A 23,611-nucleotide genomic window follows, 5' to 3' on the forward strand; every position below is an offset into this window, starting at 1 on the left:
CATTATCCTGACATCAGGCCGACCAGTCCTACAACTAACCTCTTAATGCTGAGCGACTAGCGAGGCCGCTGCTCGTACAGTTTTTGGTTTGGCTTGGCCGGTGTTAGAACCCGCGACCTTCCGCATCCGAGATGGACGCTCTAACCACTTAGGCCACTGGAGCTGTCTGTCTCCATCTTTAAAAAAATGTACTGAACTTTTGTAAGATTTAAGCATTATTAACCAACCAATAACTGTACTCGTTTGGGGTGGGGGCGGGGTAAATACTTCTTTTATGAATTACATGATTATTGTACCAAAGACATTACTGACGAGTCATGAGACATGCATTTCAATAGTTATCCTGGTTATGATACTGGCTTGCCAAGTTAGGTCGGATAATAGCTAAGTATTTTCGAAATTTTAGATCATAAAACTAGGTTTCAAAGTAAAAGCAATAAGGCATCACACTTGAACACCAGTGTCAATTAAATTTATTACATTAGAAGAAAAAACAGAGTTTGAGTTGAAACGCTTACAAGTTCTTTGGTGCTAACAATATTCTCAATAATTTCAAAGATATTTAAAATAAAGGCACACACAAATATCTGCCTACAAGAGTCAATTCAGACAAAAGAGTCCAAAATTAAAGATCATATTGTTATACGCAATGGGTCTTACTTCCAAGTCGATCAACCAACGTTTGCGTGAGCCTGTGTTCAGATCCATGGTTTATCCTATTTTCAAGGATCTCGAGACATCATCGCAGTCAAACAAAGGTTTCTTTAATACTACACATAATTTTAAAAAAGAAGATAATAACTAATTACCACACATAACGAAACTATAATTTCATACTTATATGGTTTTTCTTGTTACACACTTGTATGAATCATCGGTAAGCATTTCCAAGCCGAATATTATTACTTCATGCTATGCACCAGGATACACGATCCAAACTCACAACAAAAAGAATTATTCACGTCTCAAATTACTAGACACGTATGCCTAACATATCCACACAAATCTCAAAGTTAAGAAATTTGAGGAGGGCCATATTACGAAACTAATCAATTAAGTCTCACGAATGAAATACAGTATGTCGTCTGCTCCTAGAAATTGGCTAATTACCTGGCTTGGAAAATCTTTTCACAACACAAACTCCCAATAATCAAACAAATAATCACAAAAAATTAACAAAGCTATAAACGGAGATGAAAATTAAATTAACACATGTCTTTGGTTTATTACAACATGTATAGAGTTAGCAGTAATGTAAACAATGAAAGTAATAATAGACTCCATAAAGTAGTGCTGGACTTCAAATCTTATTTGAGTAACATTGTCGATAGTCACTTTTTTTTAAACAGAAAATTTAGCATGAGATTATTTTTGTTTTCATTTGTTGTGCTTCGAAGGATTAGATTAAATGAAGTCAAGAATATGATAAATTGCCCAAATATCGTGCTTTGACTAAAAATGGTGTCATATCGAGCCTTGCCAAGGACACCTAAAACGTCATACATATCATATTGTGTGAGATCGATACATGTTCATCTGAAAAATACCGGCACCATATGTACGCCCTTACATTAGTTGAAATGAATCTCGCTGAGTCTTTTCCCTCTGATTCCTGCGGTTGGGAAAGTCTGTTAATGGTAGTGCAAAAGGGTCGAAGGGAACCCAATGCTTTGTCAGTTAAATGCCGAAAATGGAAAGGAATAAAAATGAGATATATTTCACCAATGAGAACAGGAATTTGTTAGCAAAATTATGGAAAGGCGCATACAACAACAGCTGTCACTTGAGAAATAAAGTAGAACATCACGAAAACACGGACCAAACAGATATGACTGCATATACAATTGCGATAAAGTTTCAAATGAAAAAGCAGATAAATTAGCCCCCAAACAGTGATGGCTATTTAATACGGCTTTATTTCCTCTTTAATCGCTGCTTATAGCTTCACTGAAAATGAGGCTATGTTGAAACATAATATTTCTTACTAAGAGATTACATTTTTGGCAGGTTAGTCTGCACTTCACTGTTTGAGTGCTATTGGCTCTGCTACGATGAAATTACTGAAATTTATCGCCAGACCTGGTCAGAATTCCATGTTCGTAAAAGCGTCAAGGGTTAGATGCTAGTCTGCGTCGTGATAACTTCAGTACCGGCATCAAGGCATATACGTGGAGATCAAGCCATATTACAACGGTGAGGCACGCCTAACGCTGTCGTACGGAGTCATCACTGTGGAGGACTGACTTGAATTGATTTGCTTAGTGAATTCACATCTATCTTTCCTCTTTGGCTAGCAGTCGGTGGCGGCATTTTAAAGGATGACGGGGCGAGCAGTTATCATTGCCATCGACGATAGCCCGTTCTCAGAATATGCCTTTGACTGTAAGTAGAGTTTATTTACTTTGATAAATATCTCTTTTGTTTGGTTACTTTATTATATCTCAATATTCACTCTTTTATACATTTGGATACATCGACGTTATTCTGTCCTTAGAAGGTGCCTTTGTTAAGTTTCGTTTACCATCACTGAACTATTGTAGCAATATATTTCATTTATTTGATCTACTTTTACATCACCAGTATTATTTTCATATCTTCATTCTACGAGTTTATTCCCCCTTTGATCAAATTTCTCCATTTGTTTATAATAGTATTTCACTTTTTCTTGCAATGCACTAGTTCGAATACAAACGGTTTAAATGAAAAACTCTGATATTCTATTAAATTCATGGATAGGAATAATTACGCTTTCTATCAGATATAAAACATCAGAGCTCCGTTTAAATATCAGGAAACTTTTAACCGACCAAGAAATCCTTCAGAGTCATAGGAATGTTCCCACTCCTTTGAATATTATTTTCCGAAACGTGCCATTTCAGTTGATATATAATACGCAAAGATTATTCTACGCATACTCGAACATTCGACAAAACTGGAACGTATTGAAAATTTGTTGAATGTCAAGTCAGAGCAACAACAACGCCTCCGATGGGAAAGTTATTTTTCGATATTTGAAGTTTGTATTCGTTGAATACATGGTGTCTAAAAATGTTGCTTGATTTTACGTTGATAGGGTACCAATGTTATGGTGTTGCACCGAATTTACTCTGCTTTCATTTATTTCATACTCTCATAAACTTAGATGATACATGAAACTATTTGGACGTTTATGCTAATTTAAAACTTTTAGCCCGAAATATATGTTTTAGTTTTACACAAGGTTTCCATTAAACTGTATATATCTCGCAATGCACATTTTGATGTGACGTAGCTGTTACTTTAAGGATTACTTTGTTAGAAGTCTTTGAAAATATTGACGACTCTATATATATATATATATATATATATATATATATATATATATATATATATATATATATATATATATATATATATATATATATATATATATATATATATATATATATATATATATATATATATATATATATATATACATGTACATACATAACATCATTATTATATTTTCTTGACAGTCCGTCTTATGACATATTCTTATCGTGACAGTATCAGGAATATTTCCGAATTATTGAATTCATATCCACGACGAAGAAGCTCATTTTGGGCAGGAGATATTCGTCCTGAGCAGTAGAATTGTCCTGTTCCAAAGAGAGCTAATCTGGTTGTATACTTTTCTCTGCAGATGTGAGAGCAAGATTTTTGTATACACGTTGCAGCGTTGTTCCTAAATGGTTTACCTTTGCTTTACCAGAAAGCTGCTTCTGTGGAATTTCTGACTCGCGAAAGAAAGAACACATGATATGTCCATTACGTCATCAATATGTCATTTGGCGAAACTCTAGGTATATTGCTAAAACTATCATTAGGCATTGCTTGATTGAATCTTCTACTAGGATAGTAGCCAATGTGTCTAAGTGGAGAGAGAGAGAGAGAGAGAGAGAGAGAGAGAGAGAGAGAGAGAAGTGTTACATTAGAATAATACTATAAGATAATCGCAGACCAAATAATAATATAAGATAAATGTAGATCAAATTTGTATGATAACTTAAGATTTTCAAATATCGATATATACAAAATAGAATCACACAGTCAGATACATCCAAATCGATCTAATTAAATAGATCCAGTGATTATGTTGGTTTCCTTTGGAAATTACATACAGCTCTGGTTTTAGCATGGATTGTTTTCGAAATGAATATATATATATATATATATATATATATATATATATATATATATATATATATATATATATATATATATATATATATATATATATATATATATATATATATATATATATATATATATGAGAAAGAGAGAGAGAGAGAGAGAGAGAGATTTCATGTTACGATATGTCTTGCAAGACTTTACAATTCATGTATTCGTCACAAAAGCAAATTTGCAATTGCTTGAAAGAAACTAAGTAATTTAACATATTTTATTGCTATTGTATAATTTGTCCCTTGGAATTTTGATGCGACCTGCGTACAGTAGTCTTTGTTATTTTATAAAATTAATGGAACCTGATTACAGCAGTGTCTGCGTTTTTGTAATATTAATGCGACCTGAGTACACTAGTCATTGAGCTTTTGTAATATTAATGCGACCTGAGTGCAGTAGTCATTTAGTTTTTGTAATATTAATGCGACCTGAGTACAGTAGTCATTGCGATTTTGTAATATTAATGCGACCTGAGCACAGTAGTCATTGAGTTTTTGTAATATTAATGCGACCTGAGTACAGTAGTCATTGCGATTTTGTAATATTAATGCGACCTGAGTACAGCAGTCATTGAGTTTTTGTAATATTAATGCGACCTGAGTGCAGTAGTCATTGCGTTTTGCAGTATTAATGCGACCTGAGTCACTGAGGTCTTGTAATACTGCATTAAAGCTCTCTAGCCACACTAGCAAACGTTTCCACAAAAATTGCATTTAATTTGATTTTCTTTCAACTGCAACAGTGGCGCCATTCATTGTGAAAATTTTCTAGTAAGTGACAACATAAGTACTTTTGTTATTTTAAAAGTGACAAATTATGCAGCCCTCTCGCCATTAATCAGCCATTTAGAGTTCTCATGACTAACAACCAATTTTCTTTTGAAAACAGAAGAATATCTTTGGAGAAAAAGATATAGACTAACTTAAAGATGTGAAAAATTTTCATCTGTGACCTCTACATAATTCATTACTAGCAGTACAAATTTAGACCTTGCAGTTGCTGTTTTCTTGTTGTTGAGAGAGAGTAATACAGCCATTATTATCTGTTACGGCGATTTTAAGTTTCGCGTCACGGCAAAATCAGCATAGGCATGTAATAGGTCTTTTGATATGTAATGTAAGGTCATCAGCAATCTGTCTCGTGCTTCACGTGTTGCTACATGGAGCTGATGTATAATTACAGTAAATAGACGTTGTTGGTGAATCATTGCAGTAAAATGGTTAATGCCAATTTATTATGTCCAAACATTACATGTCAAGTAAAAACAATATTTCAACTAGAATGAGAGGGCGACTCGTGATTGTCTGCTGTAAAACCTCATGGATCTACCTTGCTTGTACTTCATGGTTACCCTCAGTGGTCCTTTTATCACTATGAGGTTGTGCTGTAAAACCACATGGATCTCGCTGATCGTAGTTATTGGTTGCCCTCAGTTTTCCTTTTATCTTTATGTGGGTGTGTTGTAAAGCCGCATGGATTTCGCTTGATTCTTACATCAAAGTTGCTGTGGTCCTTTTATCAGCATAAGGTGTGTAAAAACTTACCATAAACATAACTGTTTTCTTTTCAAAATAACGAAGTCATTTCTGAACTATAAACAAGCGCATGTTAGTATCAATTAATGTTTATGACATTGTAATAAAACAACTAGCTTATTCTACTCCTTGAACGGAGCACTGGTATCAAACCTGAAAAGTAAATATCATTTTTCTTGATCGTTTTGTCGATGACAACACATTTAAAGAATTTTTCCAAGCGATAGTTAATAAACAGACCCGATAATAACACCATTACATTCATGAAAAGAGCTTTGGTAAATAACATATTTCCATCAAACACACGCTCTTCTCAGAAGTTTTCAGAAACGATCCAAAGAATAAATGTCTCTTAATTCTATTTTAAAATATGCGCCGGCTTTCTGTGACAAAAATTATAAATATTTACGACATGCCAGCATGCAATTAACATCTCCTGACAATACGAATGGCGCGGTACGGTTAGACCGTTAGACCGAGAATAGAACCAGTCCAAATATCAGTTTGATTTACTTTTTAAATATCCTTCGAAGCTTTTCTTCATTCAATATGCATCATGACACTATCGAAATTTCAAGCCAATAGTTGCATATGAAGAGAACAATATAACTGGGTATGCACTGACCAGGGTTAAACCTTGGACCACAGCTTATAATGTATGGCATGAAAAGAACACGAGGGTCAAATCAAATTGACGCTACATTCCCGGGCCCGACGGCAGTCCGTACCCAACGATATTGTCATTTTCATAAGTAATTACTGGTTTAATTGAATTAAACGATCTTTTCCTTTATTCATCCAGTATGTCCTGCAACTCGACATACCTTACGTGACGTCATTATGTGTGTGTGTGTGTGTGTGTGTGTGTGTGTGTGTGTGTGTGTGTTTAACGTAGCTTTAATGATGTCTGCAGTGTGGCAGTTGATAGTGATGCCTTGCACCTAATGAGGCATCATGCCACAGGCATATGGCATCACGTCCCTCACGCTCACATTGTCATGACACCAGGCCGACCAGTCCTAACAGCAGCCTCTTAATGCTGAGTGCTAAACCAGGACCTAGCTATTACCATTTTTATAATGCTTTGGTATCATTCGGCCGAGATTCGAACCCGCGACCTCCTGCGTTCGAAGCGGACGCTCTATATATTTAGGCTACAGGAGAGGTCTGTGTCGTCATTGCTAAATTGGACCAGCGAAAAATATTCAGAGATAGTCTTTTATCGAATATTTCTTTGTGCGGGATTGAAATATCTCTGGGGGAAAATAAAATCGCAACTGCAATTGCCGAAGTGTCAGTATTGCATTTAGAGTTACTTTTTCCAAATTTTGGAAACATATTTGTCTTTATGTTATTCAAACCTGTACAGTATTGTATGCCTTCTTAAAATTTTAACTCGCATCACATCCGTCTTTGGAAAAGTTGGAAAAATAGGGCGTTGATTACCCTCTGTAAACCGAAATCATGTGACGGTCAAAAATTTTTCATATCGTCCACTACCGAACCGAGCTTGCCAAGGCCACAGAAATGTCACGTTTGAATATAGATATAAGCTAAATTAAAAAGAGGATCTATATAAATAAAATCACATTAATTAAGATCATTTGTTTCAAGATGTTAGGTGCTGAAGTCTGTCACACTTAACCGCTTATTGATATTTCTACAGTAGACCTAGCCCACACCAACAGTATCAATCATGCATGAAATGTGTTAAAGAAAATACAAAATCTCTATGCTTTCGTACGCATACGGTCATTTCTTGGGTACAAAATCACAATCTGATGCTCGATCTATACATTTTTAAAACGTGTTGTCCCCAAAATGTTAATATTTATGTTATTTTTTATCGATGTAGCAATGCAGCCGCTAATTGCATTGACACATAATGGAGAAAATCCATGCACATCAATGGATTTCGCTTTTAACAAATGCATAATAAAAATAACATCCACATTGTTTAAAGAGATCTGAGGAAATATTTCACTCGCGAAGTGAAAACGAGTATCGATATAGCGGATACTGATAACTGAGGGTTTGTCTTCTTAAGCTATCTCTTTCTTTCTAATAGGCTCACACTCCATCAATTCAAATCATTAGCTTATATACCACCAACCAGATACGTCAGAATTTTCCGCCCATGGCCCGAGCTTCTGAATGTAAATTATAATCAACGTGTGTAGTGATATATATGAAAAGAGGCATTTTGGACCCAAACACGTCGCAGCTCTAATAGGCATTATTTCGGATCTAAGTAGATAGACATGTTGGCGCTAAATAAACAAGACGAAAGAATGGCAACGCACAGTGAAGCTAGTCAGAGTAACATGCCATGCGTTTTCGAAGTACTTGGATCCATTGTATTCGAGGAGGACGACATGAACAAATAATAATAATTACATTACACACTTTTCTTCCTCTAGCCACTATTTCAGTGACACTCTCCTGATTGGAATAGCTTGCCGCGAAACCGTAACCTCAGTCCAGAAGGGAAATGGAAACCTATTGGATTCGATGCCTGATAATTCTCAGTCCAGGAGGAATATAAATCCGTTTTCCTCTCGTGTTTGAATTAATTTAGAAGGTTTACTTTACTTGGCTGTTGGTGCAATTCTTAGGTCTTACATTTGAAATTTCTCAATCACAAAAGGAGGCAAGATTACCGATGTAAGAATGCAAGAATGCGTGGCGGTACATTTCTCCACAAGAGTACCACTTTTGCTTACTTGGACTGACTAACCTGATATCAGCCACGAGAGAAAGAGAGAGAGAGAACATGGTGTCATTATCCAATCTGTATATGATGCGTAATGAAGAGGGACACACTTCACTAAGTACATCATAAAATTATATATATTACCTTTTAGAAATTCAAATTGTATTTAATATAAGTTACGATCATAATACCATTTTACACTTTTAAAAATGCCTTTTTGATTTTATAAAAGGATATTGTTTTTATAAAGTTACAAGATTACGTTTTTAAGTCTAGCTAATTACATTAGAACAGGCCAAACAAATTTGCGAGTTTCTCCGCCAGTAAAGTTTGATAACATGGTGGTAATGACAAAGTCAACACGGGTTTTATTTTATTTTCTAGTATTATAACATTGCTAATCCCATAAGCGTTTCTGATGCTTAAAATAAGCCCAAATATAAGGTTTCATCGCTACGACTATTTCATCCAGATTTTGTCACGAATAACAAACATTGATTTGAAAAAAATTAAAAGGTTAATAGAAATTGTCTCTCTTTGACATGTCTCCTATTTGATTGCTCCGAGAATATTGCTTTGTCTCTAAAGTTTCGAATAAACAGATCTTATTTGCTGGAGAAATACGATCACCCAGCTACGATTTACTTGTCTTTGGAAAACGCGGAATGAATTGAGTGCAATCAGCAGCATCTAAATTTCCAAAGTCAACGTAGAAGTGACTAGCCTACAATTATATAGCATATTATATATAATTCTTGTAAAAATATGTTTGTTTCTGAAATTGAAATTCTTGTAAAAATATGTGTCTGTCTCTGAAATTGACTCAGCTATTACCAGCATGACGTAGAAAGTTAATCTTCGTTTAAAAGGGCCTATGCCGAATTGTCGTGCCCGAACTTAACTCCCTGATAAATTCCTTCCTCGCGAATACAGATTGTAACGTTTCATCGACTTCTCAAGCTTTAACTCAGGACGCTTGAAGAAACCCCTTGATCTTTTGTTTTGACACTTTACGTACGATCAAACTTTGCAGGATTTCGACTTGTTTTCAGTGCGAATGACCAGGATAAAGAGGCAAACAGCAGAATCGGTCCCAAGAAGAGAATAAGATTTTCCGGTACTTTCCAATTATTCTAGGAAATCCTCAGTCTTTAACTTATATTCAAGTGAGAATCAAATTTCTATACAGCAAAGAAATAAATCTCTATAAACATGACTAGGATTAGCAGTTAAAGTTTACATCATTTTGACACCACAGGTTGTATAACCATTTGCAGGGAATCTTTAAAGGCCCGGAATCGATTATTGTCAATGTTGACATTCGGAACCGTTAAAATGTCAGTGTTCTTAATCTTGTTGCATCAAATCGTTTCTTTTTTTTTATATAGTTTAGGTCTGGAAATGCAAATGACGTTTATTCCATTTACTTTTTGAACTAACTGAGTTTCTAACAATTTTGGTTTTGTTTAACTCGGATATTTCGACACTAATGTCTCTAGAGAAGGCGGATATTGATAAGCCCAAAATAGTTTTTATAAGGTACCTCTTTCTTCTCTCTCTTTCTGATGTGTCCATTGCCCGTAAATTCAGTCATTCGCTTCCTTTGTCATGTATCATCATCCATTCCTATTGGATGTTTTATTCCGTGGTTCTTGTGCAGGTTCTTGTGGGAGAATTTTTGAGAGAAGTATATAAAACACGCTTTAATGTCATTATGATTTTGTAAGCCATTCAAGTCTTGCCACTTGAAATTTCCTGTATTTATTAATTGTTGACTCAGATTTGATTTGAAAAGTAATTTAGAGAAGCCCAGGAAACGTTTAGATTACAAAATACTCTACTGAATTCGTCCCAAGTGGAATTTAACCTTCTTTCGATACATATTTGGAAATTATAAATTTCCGATTATGTTGGCTACAAATTTAGAATGTTAAACGAGGACCAGAAGACACACATATCTACAATCTCAACCTGGATTCGAGTTAGGCGTTGCAATCTAGATATTTGTATATTGTAAATACTCTCTCTCTCTCTCTCTCTCTCTCTCTCTCTCTCTCTCTCTCTCTCTCTATATATATATATATATATATATATATATATATATATATATATATATATATATATACTGCATTGATTCATCATCATCGGGGACGACTTTCCGCTAGCTACTCTCTGTGTGTTTGTGTGTGTGCCTGCCTGCATGTGTGTTTTTGCATGGGTGGATGGTGGTGGTGGGTGTATATAAGTATGAATTTTTGTTCTAAAGCCGTCGCGTACTAAAACAGTATTCGTTGAAACATAATCTTCACAATGTATTTAAGTACTTTCTCGCAATTTCATCATTCTTTCTAACTTCGTTCCATTTCCTTCAAAATAACGAATAAATAAATATTTCAGCAGCAATCCTGCAAATAATGTCTCTGGTAAGTATATATAAGCCAACACACTTAAACAAAGCCTAGAATCTGGAGATGGATCTACTTTCAATTATTGTACAAAACTTTCAATGATCAATCTCGCTCCATTTCATCGAAAACCCATCGATCACGCTACATTTACAGGAAGCAAGACTACATTCGTAACTTAGGTTCCAAATTCTATCATTATTTTACATCAATATGCCACGAGTTTTTTTGTTTTTTATTTTCATCCAGTTTTAACCGTTGTACGATATCATTAAATATGCCGTACGGCACTAATATCAGAAACAGTTATATGAACCCATGTTTTTTCACATGAAATTTAATCTGGCAATATTTTTCTTTCGACCACATACTATTCTTTAAACCTTGGCCTCGATATAATTATACACTGGACAAATGTCATTTTACATGTATATCTAAGTAGTTCACAATAAATGTATCACAGAAGATACACACCGGAAGTAAATGGAGTTTTATAAAATGTATCTTGCCTTTCCTTAATGTACTTCTTGTGCTTAAATTGAAGCTATTTATCAATACCCACGTCTTATATCAATTTCTCTACTCGGTCTTTAATACTGTTGCTTCCAGATGCCAGGCTTGCGTGTGTAGAAGTGTTTTACGGCATCTCAACACAACAGTGAAAGTGTTTTTATCAGCTGTCCCTTGTATCGGTCATAGAATTTTAGACAGAACAGATACCACATTAACATATCAGGTTCGAAACTAATGTACATGTATTGCTGGTTTATGAGTGATATTAAATGCGTCTTTTCTGAAATAATAACATATATGTACCAAGAGATAGTCGGTATGCGATATGACTTAGTATAAAGTTTGACTCATTACTTTTTCTAAATCCAAACCTGCATGAAGTCTTTTGAGGTATGTTTTCTCATGAACTTTCACCATTTAGAAAATGGTCACAATATTATGTATTCTTGGTGTGTGTGTATGTGTGTGTGTGTATGTGAGTGTGTGTGTGCGTGTGTGTGTGTGTGGTTCTTGCTGACTGTTTTTTTATATTTATTATTATTATTATTAATATTATTATTATTATTATTATTATTATTATTGACATGAGAGGGAGAGAGAGAGGGGGTGGGGGTGGGGAGACAGCAGAAAGCCAAAACCCTTGGGATATATTTGCTTACGTCATTTCAGTTACCTGGACTCAAATCAGTTATTTTCTTTTATGGTCCCTTCATTTGTTTGTCGGTACCGAAATATCCAGTGCAGGCCCGGCCCTAGGGCAAGGCGAACGAGGCAACCACCTTGTGCCCCGCGCTTTCAGGAAATCAACTCCGCAATGCGATACTTTTGCTTGAGGCCCCGCTCATCACTTTTGCTACCTTGGGCCCCGCATGCTGCCTTGGGCCCTGTACATCCTAGGACCACGCCTGTTCCAGTGAAACCAAATTCTAATAAATCATATGTGAAGCTAAATTATATTCAAGGATAAACTCACACTGAGGTTGTTGTTATAGGCTGTATGGCATTTTTCTGGAGAGGTTGGATTGTTTTAGTATGTCAAATATTTCACTTCCGGACCAACAACAATGTCTCATTACTCACTGTGCACTGTCGTCAAAATACTCACAGACAATCACATTATAATGTGTATATTCTAAAGAATAAACAAAGTTCCTTTAAATCAATACCAATAGTGACTAGATACAACTTACGTATCACCACAAATGTGAGACAGGAAAAACGCTCTTAACAAAGACTGGGACTAAATTCGTGTGTTCTGACACGGAGGTAATAATGGTCTCCTGGGTCCTATCAGCAGGGCCGACAAAGGGGGTGGGCAACCGAGAATATATCCCCGGGGCCCGAGGCCGTAAGGAGTCCCGAGCCGAACAATATTTTTAATTTTATAAAAGAAAAATTTGTTTGAAGAAGAACTAGAGAGGCCCGGGTGCTTCCTACCACAGGACCCGTCATCGGTCTCCATAGCCCTACCTATCAGACAAACTTAAGTATGGCTAATTTTAGCCAAACTCTTATATTTGAATGGCACGCCTATTTCAGGTCTATCTAACAAATATTTTTATTTTAATTTTCATAGCACAAATGCGTGTGACGACGCACAGAAAGTGTGAAGTGTTGATATTTCAGAGAGTGCTCAAGTACTTTGTGACGTCAAAACTAAATTTGCAGTATCTTCATTAATTATAGAAATTTTCAATTTTCATGAGACCTTAATTGCAGTACAAGATAATTTCTATTTGAAAACATGGTAGAAATATACAATGAAAATTTGATAGATTAAATGTTGATAGAATTTTAAATAACATTTTAAGGTACAAAATTAATGTGAACACAAAATTAAATTTTCTTACCAACATTTAAGACGAAATCAACAAAATTTAGACAGCAAAGTTGACCAAAGAATAGTATTTAAAGCAAGTTGCAGGTTTGGTCTGTACAGGTTTAAGCATTTTGTTCAGGGGCAGAGAAGCAAGATAGCTCTCAATGATTTGTGCAGCAAATTGCAATTCTTATGTTACGTGTTTAGGCTCGAATAAACAGTAACACAAGAAAGAGTGAAAACAACAAGCTTTGAAAAAATATAATAATTTATTTCTCTGGAAAAATTCTGCAAAAATGAAAAAAATTAATATGAAATTATGGTTTTCTTGAATCAAATCCAAAAATAATCCAAGAATACAATTTTTGAAGTCCTAATAACAAAATGTTCTAATGATTTCAAGTTCGAGTCCCGACGAAGAATCCACGATGGAAGAAGACGTATGCTGTAATATGTAGTGTTAAAGTCTACATATCCTTGTATAAACAAGAAATATCACTCCGGTTTTGGAAATCTGAATAAATTATTATGAGAGCTGTCCTTGTTCAGCAATTTCATATGATCACACGTATTTTCCTGGAAAAAAGAATTAATTCCTTTGAATCCAAGTAATTTGAAATAACTCCAAGCAGCACAACATGCAACTTCCAGTTTAAGAGCCCAACTATCACTGAGAATATCTCTCCAAAACAAAGGTTATATCGTATTCTAAAAAGCAAAAGGGGGTCACGTGATCATGTTCCACAACCTCGTCGAAATTTTATACTTGTTAAAGATTACATACACGAAAACCAATCATTTTACTCTAAGAAATTAAAAAGAATTGTTTACATCTTAAACGCGTAGTCCCATCATGACCTGGACAACAACCAATCATTTCAAAATAAAAACATAACTTATTTACGTGGTTGTAACTAATTTTGAATCAAGGTCAGGATCTAGATCAACACCTGGTGTTTACAAAACGAACAGTCAAGGTCAAACTATTTTCTGAAAACGGTATCATCTCTGGTGAATAAATTTACATTACAATAGCATGTAATGAAAAATAATAAAACAATAAAATTGACAAACCAGTTAAATTGAAGTAAATTTATATTAGATCAGATATAATGACTAGTGCTTAAGACCTTTGGTGGTCGCTGACATCTGACATTCATGGTGTCAGGTACTCGTTTCAGTGACAATTACTATAATCGACGACAATGCCATGTGAAAATACAAGTCCAAGCAGGGTCTAACGTACTAAACTCTTACGCTCATTTCTCTGTTGATGACAGAACTAACGTTTTTGAGGTTATGTATATATATACCTGTCTTCTTATCCTCATCAGTTCCTTCAGGCAACATATGTGAAAAAGGATCTGGTTCTTGGTTTGGCGTCTGACCTCCGTCCACATTTCGCAAGCATACCGCAGAGTTGGCAACATCATGGATCTGAAGACCTTCAGTTTTGTTGGCGGACTGCTGACACTGTGCTGGCACACATTTACGCGTAGACTTCCAAAAGCTACACTTGTTTTAGCAATCCTGGCAGTGGTTTAATCATCGACGTGGACTTCACGTGGCAGTAAGCAGCTCAGATTAGTGAATTTGTCAAATGCAGGAGGGTTTGGCCATCTACTGCGATGGGAGGCTGTGTGTAAGGATTTCTTGGTGCATGTTTGTATGTCACATTTGTCTTCTTGATACCGATAGTTAGACAACAAGTGTCAGAATCTGAAGGCAAAATGGTTCGTCCTATCTCGTAAGTCAGACACAGATTTGCCATTCAGCTAACATTCCTCAGTAAATAGGAGACCACAAATAGTTACTTCTTTTGACTTCTTCTTCGCCTGTAGTCTTTTCAGATTGAAGAGCTAGCTGTCAGTCCTATATCTGATATCGATCCCAATGTCAAAGTCATGGAAGGCATCAGTGAGCATGGCAGAAAACATCCAACAGAAGATGGCTGGTGTAAACTCAAAGCCTTGTTTGACTCCATTAGTAATAGGGGACAGTTCAGATGACCTCTCGTCACTCACGATTGGAGCGAGTATGCCTTAATGTAATTGCCCAACAATCTGGATGAATTTCCTTGGATTACGAAATTGTGTCATAACCTTTCAAAGGCCACCACTACTGACTTTGTCAAAGAATTCAGTCAGGTGGACGAATGTCGCACATTGGTTGAAGTTCTTTTCTTGGTATTTCTCCTCGAGTTCACGAGTTGCAAACACTATTTATGTGGTCGTTTGATCTTTCCTGAAACCACGCTGATTTTCAAGAAGGATTCCTTGATTAATCTGATGCACAAGTCGATTAAATAGAATTATGAATATGCTGGATATTAACAGTAAGGAAATGCTTCGATGGTTATCACTGCAGTTTCTGTTGCCTTTCGGCTTGCATGATGGATGCATCCTTGTATTTCTGAGATATCATTCCTATGGTCCACATTGTCTGTAATAGTTCAGTCAGTTTTCGTGTCACATGAGATACTGAGCATTTCAACGAGAAAATGTCGTATATTATTATTACAAACATTAAAACATTTTAATTTATAATGTCATCGTTCTGTTCATAAAATCCGATATTCTGAGTGTCACAATTTCATCCGTCTACATTTAATAATACACTCAGGATTTCATGTTAAATCTTTTACGACCAATACACTGAAAGTATTCAGACTACAAATATTTTTCATATTTAGTCCCTACACTTTTGGGGTCATTTTTTAACTTTTTAGTGTGTCGAAATTTAATAAATCAGATATTAATATAGAGTATCTTAACAGCTGAACTCGTGATAAAGTCCTTGTAATAGGTATTGAAGCATTTTGTGAGAGGCTAGACTGAAATCGACGTGCACAAAGTCACATATTTCACTTCCAGACTAACAATAATGTCTTACTGGCCAATGCCGCCAAAATACACCAAGACAACCACGCCATAATATTTGTATTCTAATGAATAAACAATTACCTTTAAATCAGTACCAATAATGCTAAAATCTAGCTCTTGTAAAATAAAATAGACTTGGACTTCATTAGTGGGCACTGACCCGTAGGTAATAAGTCCCTCTGGGAAGCGATCGCAAATGACATACATAGGAGAAAGCAAAAGATGGATCATTCAACTATAACCATTTATTATTTCCTTCTAGATAAATAAAAATTCACACATATAACCACTTTCGAAATTGGCATTAGACTAAATTTGTTCAGTTACTGATAATATATCATTGAGGCATCACAGGTTTTGAATAATGATCATAACTAAACTGTCGCTCCCAGACATAAATACACATGGAATGAAGCACGTATATATATATATATACATATATATATATATATATATATATATATATATATATATATATATATATATATATATATATATATATATATATATATATATAGCTACTCACTGAAATGAACATTTGACTGTAATTAGTGAAAAATATTCATTTGTATGGACATTTGACAGATTTGACAGAAATGAGTGAAAAATATTCATTTCAATGAACATTTGACAGAAATGAGTGAAAAAAATATTCATTTGAATGGACATTTGACATAAATGAGTAAAAAATATTCAACTGAATAGACATTTGATAGAAATGAGTGAAAAATATTCATTTGAATGGACATTTGACATAAATGAGTAAAAATATTCAACTGAATGGATATTTGACAGAAATGAGTGAAAATATTCACTTGAATGGACATTTGACAGAAATAAGTGAAGCTATTGTTTTTGAAATGACAGTAGACGAAAATGAGTGAAAATATTCATTTGAATGGACATTTGACAGAAAAGAGTGAAAAATATTCACTTGAATGGACATTTGATAGAAATGAGTGAAAAATATTCATTTAAATGAACATTTGACATAAATGAGTGAAAAAAATTCATTTGAATGGACATTTGACAGAAAAGAGTGAAAAATATTTATTTGAATGGACATTTGACAGAAAAGAGTGAAAAATATTCACTTGACTGGACATTTGATAGAAATTAGTGAACAATATTCATTTTAATGGACATTTGACGAAAGAAATGAGTGAAAAATATTCATTTGAATGGACATTTGACAGAAAAGAGTGAAAAATATTCACTTGAATGGACATTTGATAGAAAGGAGTGAAAAATATTCATTTGAATGAACATTTGACATAAATGAGTGAAAAAAATTCATTTGAATGGACATTTGACAGAAAAGAGTGAAAAATATTCATTTGAATGGACATTTGACAGAAAAGAGTGAAAAATATTCACTTGACTGGACATTTGATAGAAATGAGTGAAAAATATTCATTTGAATGAACATTTGACAGAAAAGAGTGAAAAATATTCATTTGAATGGACATTTGACAGAAAAGAGTGAAAAATATTCATTTGAATGGACATTTGACAGAAATGAGTGAAAAATATTCATTTGAATGAACATTTGACAGAAAAGAAATGAGTGAAAAATATCATTTGAATGAACATTTGACAGAAATGAGTGAAAAATATCATTTGAATGAACATTTGACAGAAATGAGTGAAAAATATCATTTGAATGAACATTTGACAGAAATGAGTGAAAAATATCATTTGAATGAACATTTGACAGAAATGAGTGAGAAATATCATTTGAACGAACATTTGACAGAAATGAGTGAAAAATATCATTTGAATGTATATTTGACAGATATGAGTGAAAAATGTCATTTGAATGAACATTTGACAGAAAAGAGTGAAAAATATTCACTTGAATGGACATTTGATAGAAATGAGTGAAAAATATTCATTTGAATGAACATTTGACAGAAATGAGTGAAAAATATTCATTTGAATGGACATTTGACGGAAATGAGTGAAAAATATTCATTTGAATGAACATTTGACAGAAATGAGTGAAAAATATAATTTGAATGAACATTTGACAGAAATGAGTGAAAAATATCATTTGAATGGACATTTGACAGAAATGAGTGAAAAATATTCACTTGAATGGACATTTGACAGAAACGCGTGAAAAATATCATTTAAATGAACATTTCACAGAAATGAATGAAAAATATCATTTTAATGAACATTTGACAGAAATGAGTAACAAATATCATTTGAATGGACATTTGACAGAAAAGAGTGAAAAATATTCATTTGAATGAACATTTCACAGAAATGAGTGAAAAATATCATTTGAACGAACATTTGACAGAAATGAGTGAAAAATATCATTTGAATGTATATTTGACAGATATGAGTGAAAAATGTCATTTGAATGAACATTTGACAGAAAAGAGTGAAAAATAATCACTTGAATGGACATTTGATAGAAATGAGTGAAAAATATTCATTTGAATGAACATTTGACAGAAATGAGTGAAAAATATTCATTTGAATGGACATTTGACGGAAATGAGTGAAAAATATTCATTTGAATGAACATTTGACAGAAATGAGTGAAAAATATCATTTGAATGAACATTTGACAGAAATGAGTGAAAAATATCATTTGAATGGACATTTGACAGAAATGAGTGAAAAATATTCACTTGAATGGACATTTGACAGAAACGCGTGAAAAATATCATTTGAATGAACATTTCACAGAAATGAATGAAAAATATCATTTTAATGAACATTTGACAGAAATGAGTAACAAATATCATTTGAATGGACATTTGACAGAAAAGAGTGAAAAATATTCATTTGAATGAACATTTCACAGAAATGAGTGAAAATATTCACTTGAATGGACATTTCACAGAAATGAGTGAAAAATATTCATTTGAATGAACATTTGACAGAAATGAGTGAAAAAATCATTTGAATGGACATTTGACAGAAAAGAGTGAAAAATATTCATTTGAATGGACATTTGACAGAAATGAGTGAAAAATATCATTTGAATGAACATTTGACAGAAATGAGTAAAAAATATCATTTGAATGAACATTTGACAGAAATGAGTGAAAAATATCATTTGAATGAACATTTGACAGAAATGAGTGAAAAATATCATTTGAATGAACATTTGACAGAAATGAGTGAGAAATATCATTTGAACGAACATTTGACAGAAATGAGTGAAAAATATCATTTGAATGTATATTTGACAGATATGAGTGAAAAATGTCATTTGAATGAATATTTGACAGAAAAGAGTGAAAAATATTCACTTGAATGGACATTTGATAGAAATGAGTGAAAAATATTCATTTGAATGAACATTTGACAGAAATGAGTGAAAAATATTCATTTGAATGGACATTTGACGGAAATGAGTGAAAAATATTCATTTGAATGAACATTTGACAGAAATGAGTGAAAAATATCATTTGAATGGACATTTGACAGAAATGAGTGAAAAATATTCACTTGAATGGACATTTGACAGAAACGCGTGAAAAATATCATTTGAATGAACATTTCACAGAAATGAATGAAAAATATCATTTTAATAAACATTTGACAGAAATGAGTAACAAATATCATTTGAATGGACATTTGACAGAAATGAGTAAAAATATAATTTGAATGAACATTTGACAGAAATAAGTGAAAATATTCATTTTAATGAAACTATTCACTTGAAATGACATTTGACAGAAATAAGTGAAAAATATCATTTGAATGAACATTTGACAGAAATGAAATGAGTGAACGTACCTTGCTTCTTGAGCTGTAGATTAATATGCTATTTATTATGATCGATTTTAGCATACGATTCTCTTTGATCATCATTAAAGTTGCATACTTCTTGACGATACAATTTATATGTGTCAGTTCTCTTTTAAATAAATGAAACCCTTCATTCTGTAAAGATAATAATGAATTACAAATGGTTTATTCACATTGTTTCTACATTATTTATAGCCAAACAATTCACGCTGAACAAATACTACGTCTTAAATGCAAATCAAAGGTATTATTTTATTTTCTAGCAAGCAGTTTATTGATTATTGATGACTTTAAGTTTTTAAGCTTGGCTTCAAATAGTTTTCTATTGTTGTACCTTTAAGAAATGGATAATAAAATCATGTATGCTTTGTGCAATAACATTTGTTTTTAATCTACTGTGGAAAACTAAAACCATGTGCTTCAATAGTTAGTTAACCAATTTCCACTTACATTCGATGTTTACGGTTTCCCTGTTTATAGTTTCGAAATTCTACAGATTGGTATTAAATGCAGGTACTGGTCTCCGGAGGAGTATTGCAAATAAAACAAATTACAAATGTTTTCAAGGTAGTATGATTGAAATATCATTGCGACCAATTGTATGCTTACGATTGACTTCTAGTTGTATTTCTACCTCACTCTAAGTATTGTAACATATATGCAGTTATCCGCAATATACAGTATCTTAGGGATTTGAAAATTCTCAGCTAAACCACCTTTCTTTGATCCAAGATAGTATCGACAGATTTATGTCGTGATGAAACGTTAGGTATGACGTGATTATTTTTCCTTTTGGACTTTTACATTTTAATCTGAATTTACTGTTACTTGGAGAGATCAACGCCTAATTTAAAACGTTTACCTGAAGTTGATATCTCGAAGGTGAATCTATTGTTTATCAAAATTTAAATGATGCATCAATGCCTGACATCATTTGCTTGATGAAGGATTAAACTTTTATTGGAAATTATAAATACGTTTGGTAATATTTAGATTCATACAACTAAGAGGTTTCTGTGATGAGTCAACCTTCTACCAAGCACGGTAAAATTTAGGTCAAAAATTCACTTTCTAAAAATACAGTAGACTATTAGGAGAAAACATTGCTCCCGTGTCAACCAATCTTTGACTAACGATATATTATGCTGGTCATATATAGATTCATTCATGAATAAAATCAATCTGGTCGACATCATCATCATATTCTACTGCAATATATTGATTTCTGGTCCGATAAATATTTCTCTACACTATTTACCCAAGACAAAAGCTGTGACCCCAAAAGAATAAAGTGTTTGCGTGACACATACACCCTTTCTCAACATGTACCTTTGGTCTTAGAAAGCTTTCAGTGAGACCAGGGAATTCTCACTTTTGGCACATTATATACGAAGTCACTTTAGATAACCTGTCACGATGAATTTTACGTTCTCTCAGATTTTAATTAAGTTACCTCTGTATGTTAGGACTAGTAATTTCGATTCGGTAAGGATCTTGCTTTTAAAACAGAGGTTTAAACTAAGAATATTATTAAAATTCCAAAGCTGTCACGGACTTTAGAAGACGCTGACAAATATCAAAAATTTAAAAAGTTAAGTTGGTTCTAGAATATTTTAAGACGAAAGAAACGACATAGTATTCAATCAGGGCACTCAGGCGAATTTTACTCCAATGCTTTGTCCTACTGATCATTGAAAACAGCTAATATCATATCTACCAGATGTCGATCACTCAATTATAAGGTCTTGCAAACTCTTATGGAATATATATTGAATTTGGGATTCGTTGGTGACGCTAGTTTTGGATATGTAAATGAAAAATCATTTTTCACCAAATGTGCTTGGACTCGTTCGATGGGGATATCGACGGAGAAAGTGGTTTGATCTCTAATCATATTTTTGACTTGAGTGGGATAAATGCTTTCCAAGAAAGTTATGTCCCAAAGAGCTTCGTGAACCAGCTACGGCTTCAAGTAAATTTATTTGTGAAACAACCTAATGTTTCGCTGGGAAACCCATCCATTGAACGGTCACTAGATCATGTTAAATGAAATTGATTTTCCATAGTTCGATGGTTCTGGTCTCCGAAGAGTCACTGGTTGTCAAAGGAGGAGGATTTTTGAAAGAGGATTCAAAGGAAGGCTTCAAATCTGATTGGAAGAGTGGTGATTTAACGAACGTTTTTGTTGTTACTATCGGTATAATTTCAACGAAGGACAGGGAAAAATCTGTAAGTGCTGAATAATCCACAGTTGTTTATCTCCCTGATGGTCGAAAGTTAATTTCTAGACCATTCTAAGTTATCAACAATATCAAGTCTTTTACAAAATCTAACCAGGGGCCCCGAGTGGCCGAGTGGTCTAAAGCGCTCTCCGTTACGGATTACTGCCATGTCACCTCTGTCTGCGTCGGTTCGAGTCTCGGATTCGGCTAATGTGGGTATGTAAGAAAGCTTGCCAGTAGCTTCTCGTGGGTCGGTGGTTCTTTCCGGGGTTTTCCCGGTTTCTTCCTCCACCATTAATACTAGCCGCCATGTATAACCTATCGTGTGCTGAAAAATGGCGTTAAACCCTACAACAACAACAACAAAATCTAAGCAATGAACATGTGATGTTTACAAACTATATTAGTGAGGTAAGTCCAGCTCATAACCACAATCACGGAAAAGGTAAATCAGTGCAATTAGATATACATGAAAGTGTGTATAAACATTATAAATCTCTTTAATGTCTTTCGAAGAATGTATTAGTCTTGTTCTGCCGTTTCCAATCTAGAGCAGAAAAAATAAATTTCTCTTTCTGTGAATCATCGGTTTGGCACAAAACATTATATTCAAAACAACACCACTAACCTACAAAAACACAAAATTGAAAATGAAAGAATTTAAAATTGAATAAAATAAAAACCAAAACAAATTTAAAAACGAAAACGAAAAATGAAAATTAATGAACGATATATGGCGAAACCAAAGTTATAAATGAACATTGAAAATGATAATCACGTGATGAAACAAGAAATCCCCCAAAATTGAAAATGAACATTACAAATAAAAAGAATTGAGATATTAAACAATACAATTTTAAAAAACAGTGAATCTTGCAAAACCAAAATGACAATTGGAAACGAAATATAGGAAATGAACATTGAAAAAGAAGACAAACAAATGTGATAAAAGTTACAAAAAGGAAATTTGAAAGATCAGTTTGCAAATTTGCAAACTGAAAATATTAAGGACTGACAATAAAAAAAACACCAAAGTTGAAAATAAAATAAGAAAATGACAATTGAAAAGTAAAATTAAATATGGAAAATTAATGATCTACAGGTGAAGTAAAAATGAGAATTAAGAAATGAAAATTGAAAATAGAACTTTAAAAAATGAAAATAACACATTGAATTAAAAATGAAATATGAAGGAAGGAAAATTGAAACGCATCGATTGAAAACGAAAATCAAGAAATGAAACTTGAGAAAGAAACATTTGAAAATCCTTATTAAAAATTAGAACTTTGAAATGAAAATTAAGCAATGAAAATTGAAGAGTCAATCTATCTTTTTCGTTGATTAGTAACTGTGGCATGTTTATCACTTCAAACAAAGTATATATTTATATTCGATGCATATATTTCACAATTTGCAAAAGATCATATTTGGACTGCATTATTTGATTTGCCTCATTGATACAGCTAAATATCACGTAAGTCTGACTTACATTTTTGTAAAAAGAAAAGAGAAAATGTTTGAACTGCTCTAAAACAGCACATT

General features: G+C 33.5%; 1 protein-coding gene across 1 annotated transcript in view; it reads left to right on the forward strand.

Moving 5' to 3' along the window:
* The first annotated feature begins 2,015 nt into the window (after positions 1 to 2,015).
* Positions 2,016 to 23,611, forward strand: part of LOC149776908 (uncharacterized) — a 77,623-nt gene continuing 56,027 nt past the window's right edge. The window contains exon 1 of the mRNA XM_089941615.1: positions 2,016 to 2,382. Coding sequence (XP_089797741.1) covers positions 2,319 to 2,382 — 64 coding nt within the window. The 5' untranslated portion in view covers positions 2,016 to 2,318. The remainder of the gene's footprint in view (positions 2,383 to 23,611) is intronic.

The sequence above is a fragment of the Sinohyriopsis cumingii genome, chromosome 18 (genome assembly GCF_028554795.1).
Source record: "Sinohyriopsis cumingii isolate HCF-2022 chromosome 18, ASM2855479v2, whole genome shotgun sequence".
Lineage (NCBI taxonomy): Eukaryota > Metazoa > Mollusca > Bivalvia > Unionida > Unionidae > Sinohyriopsis > Sinohyriopsis cumingii.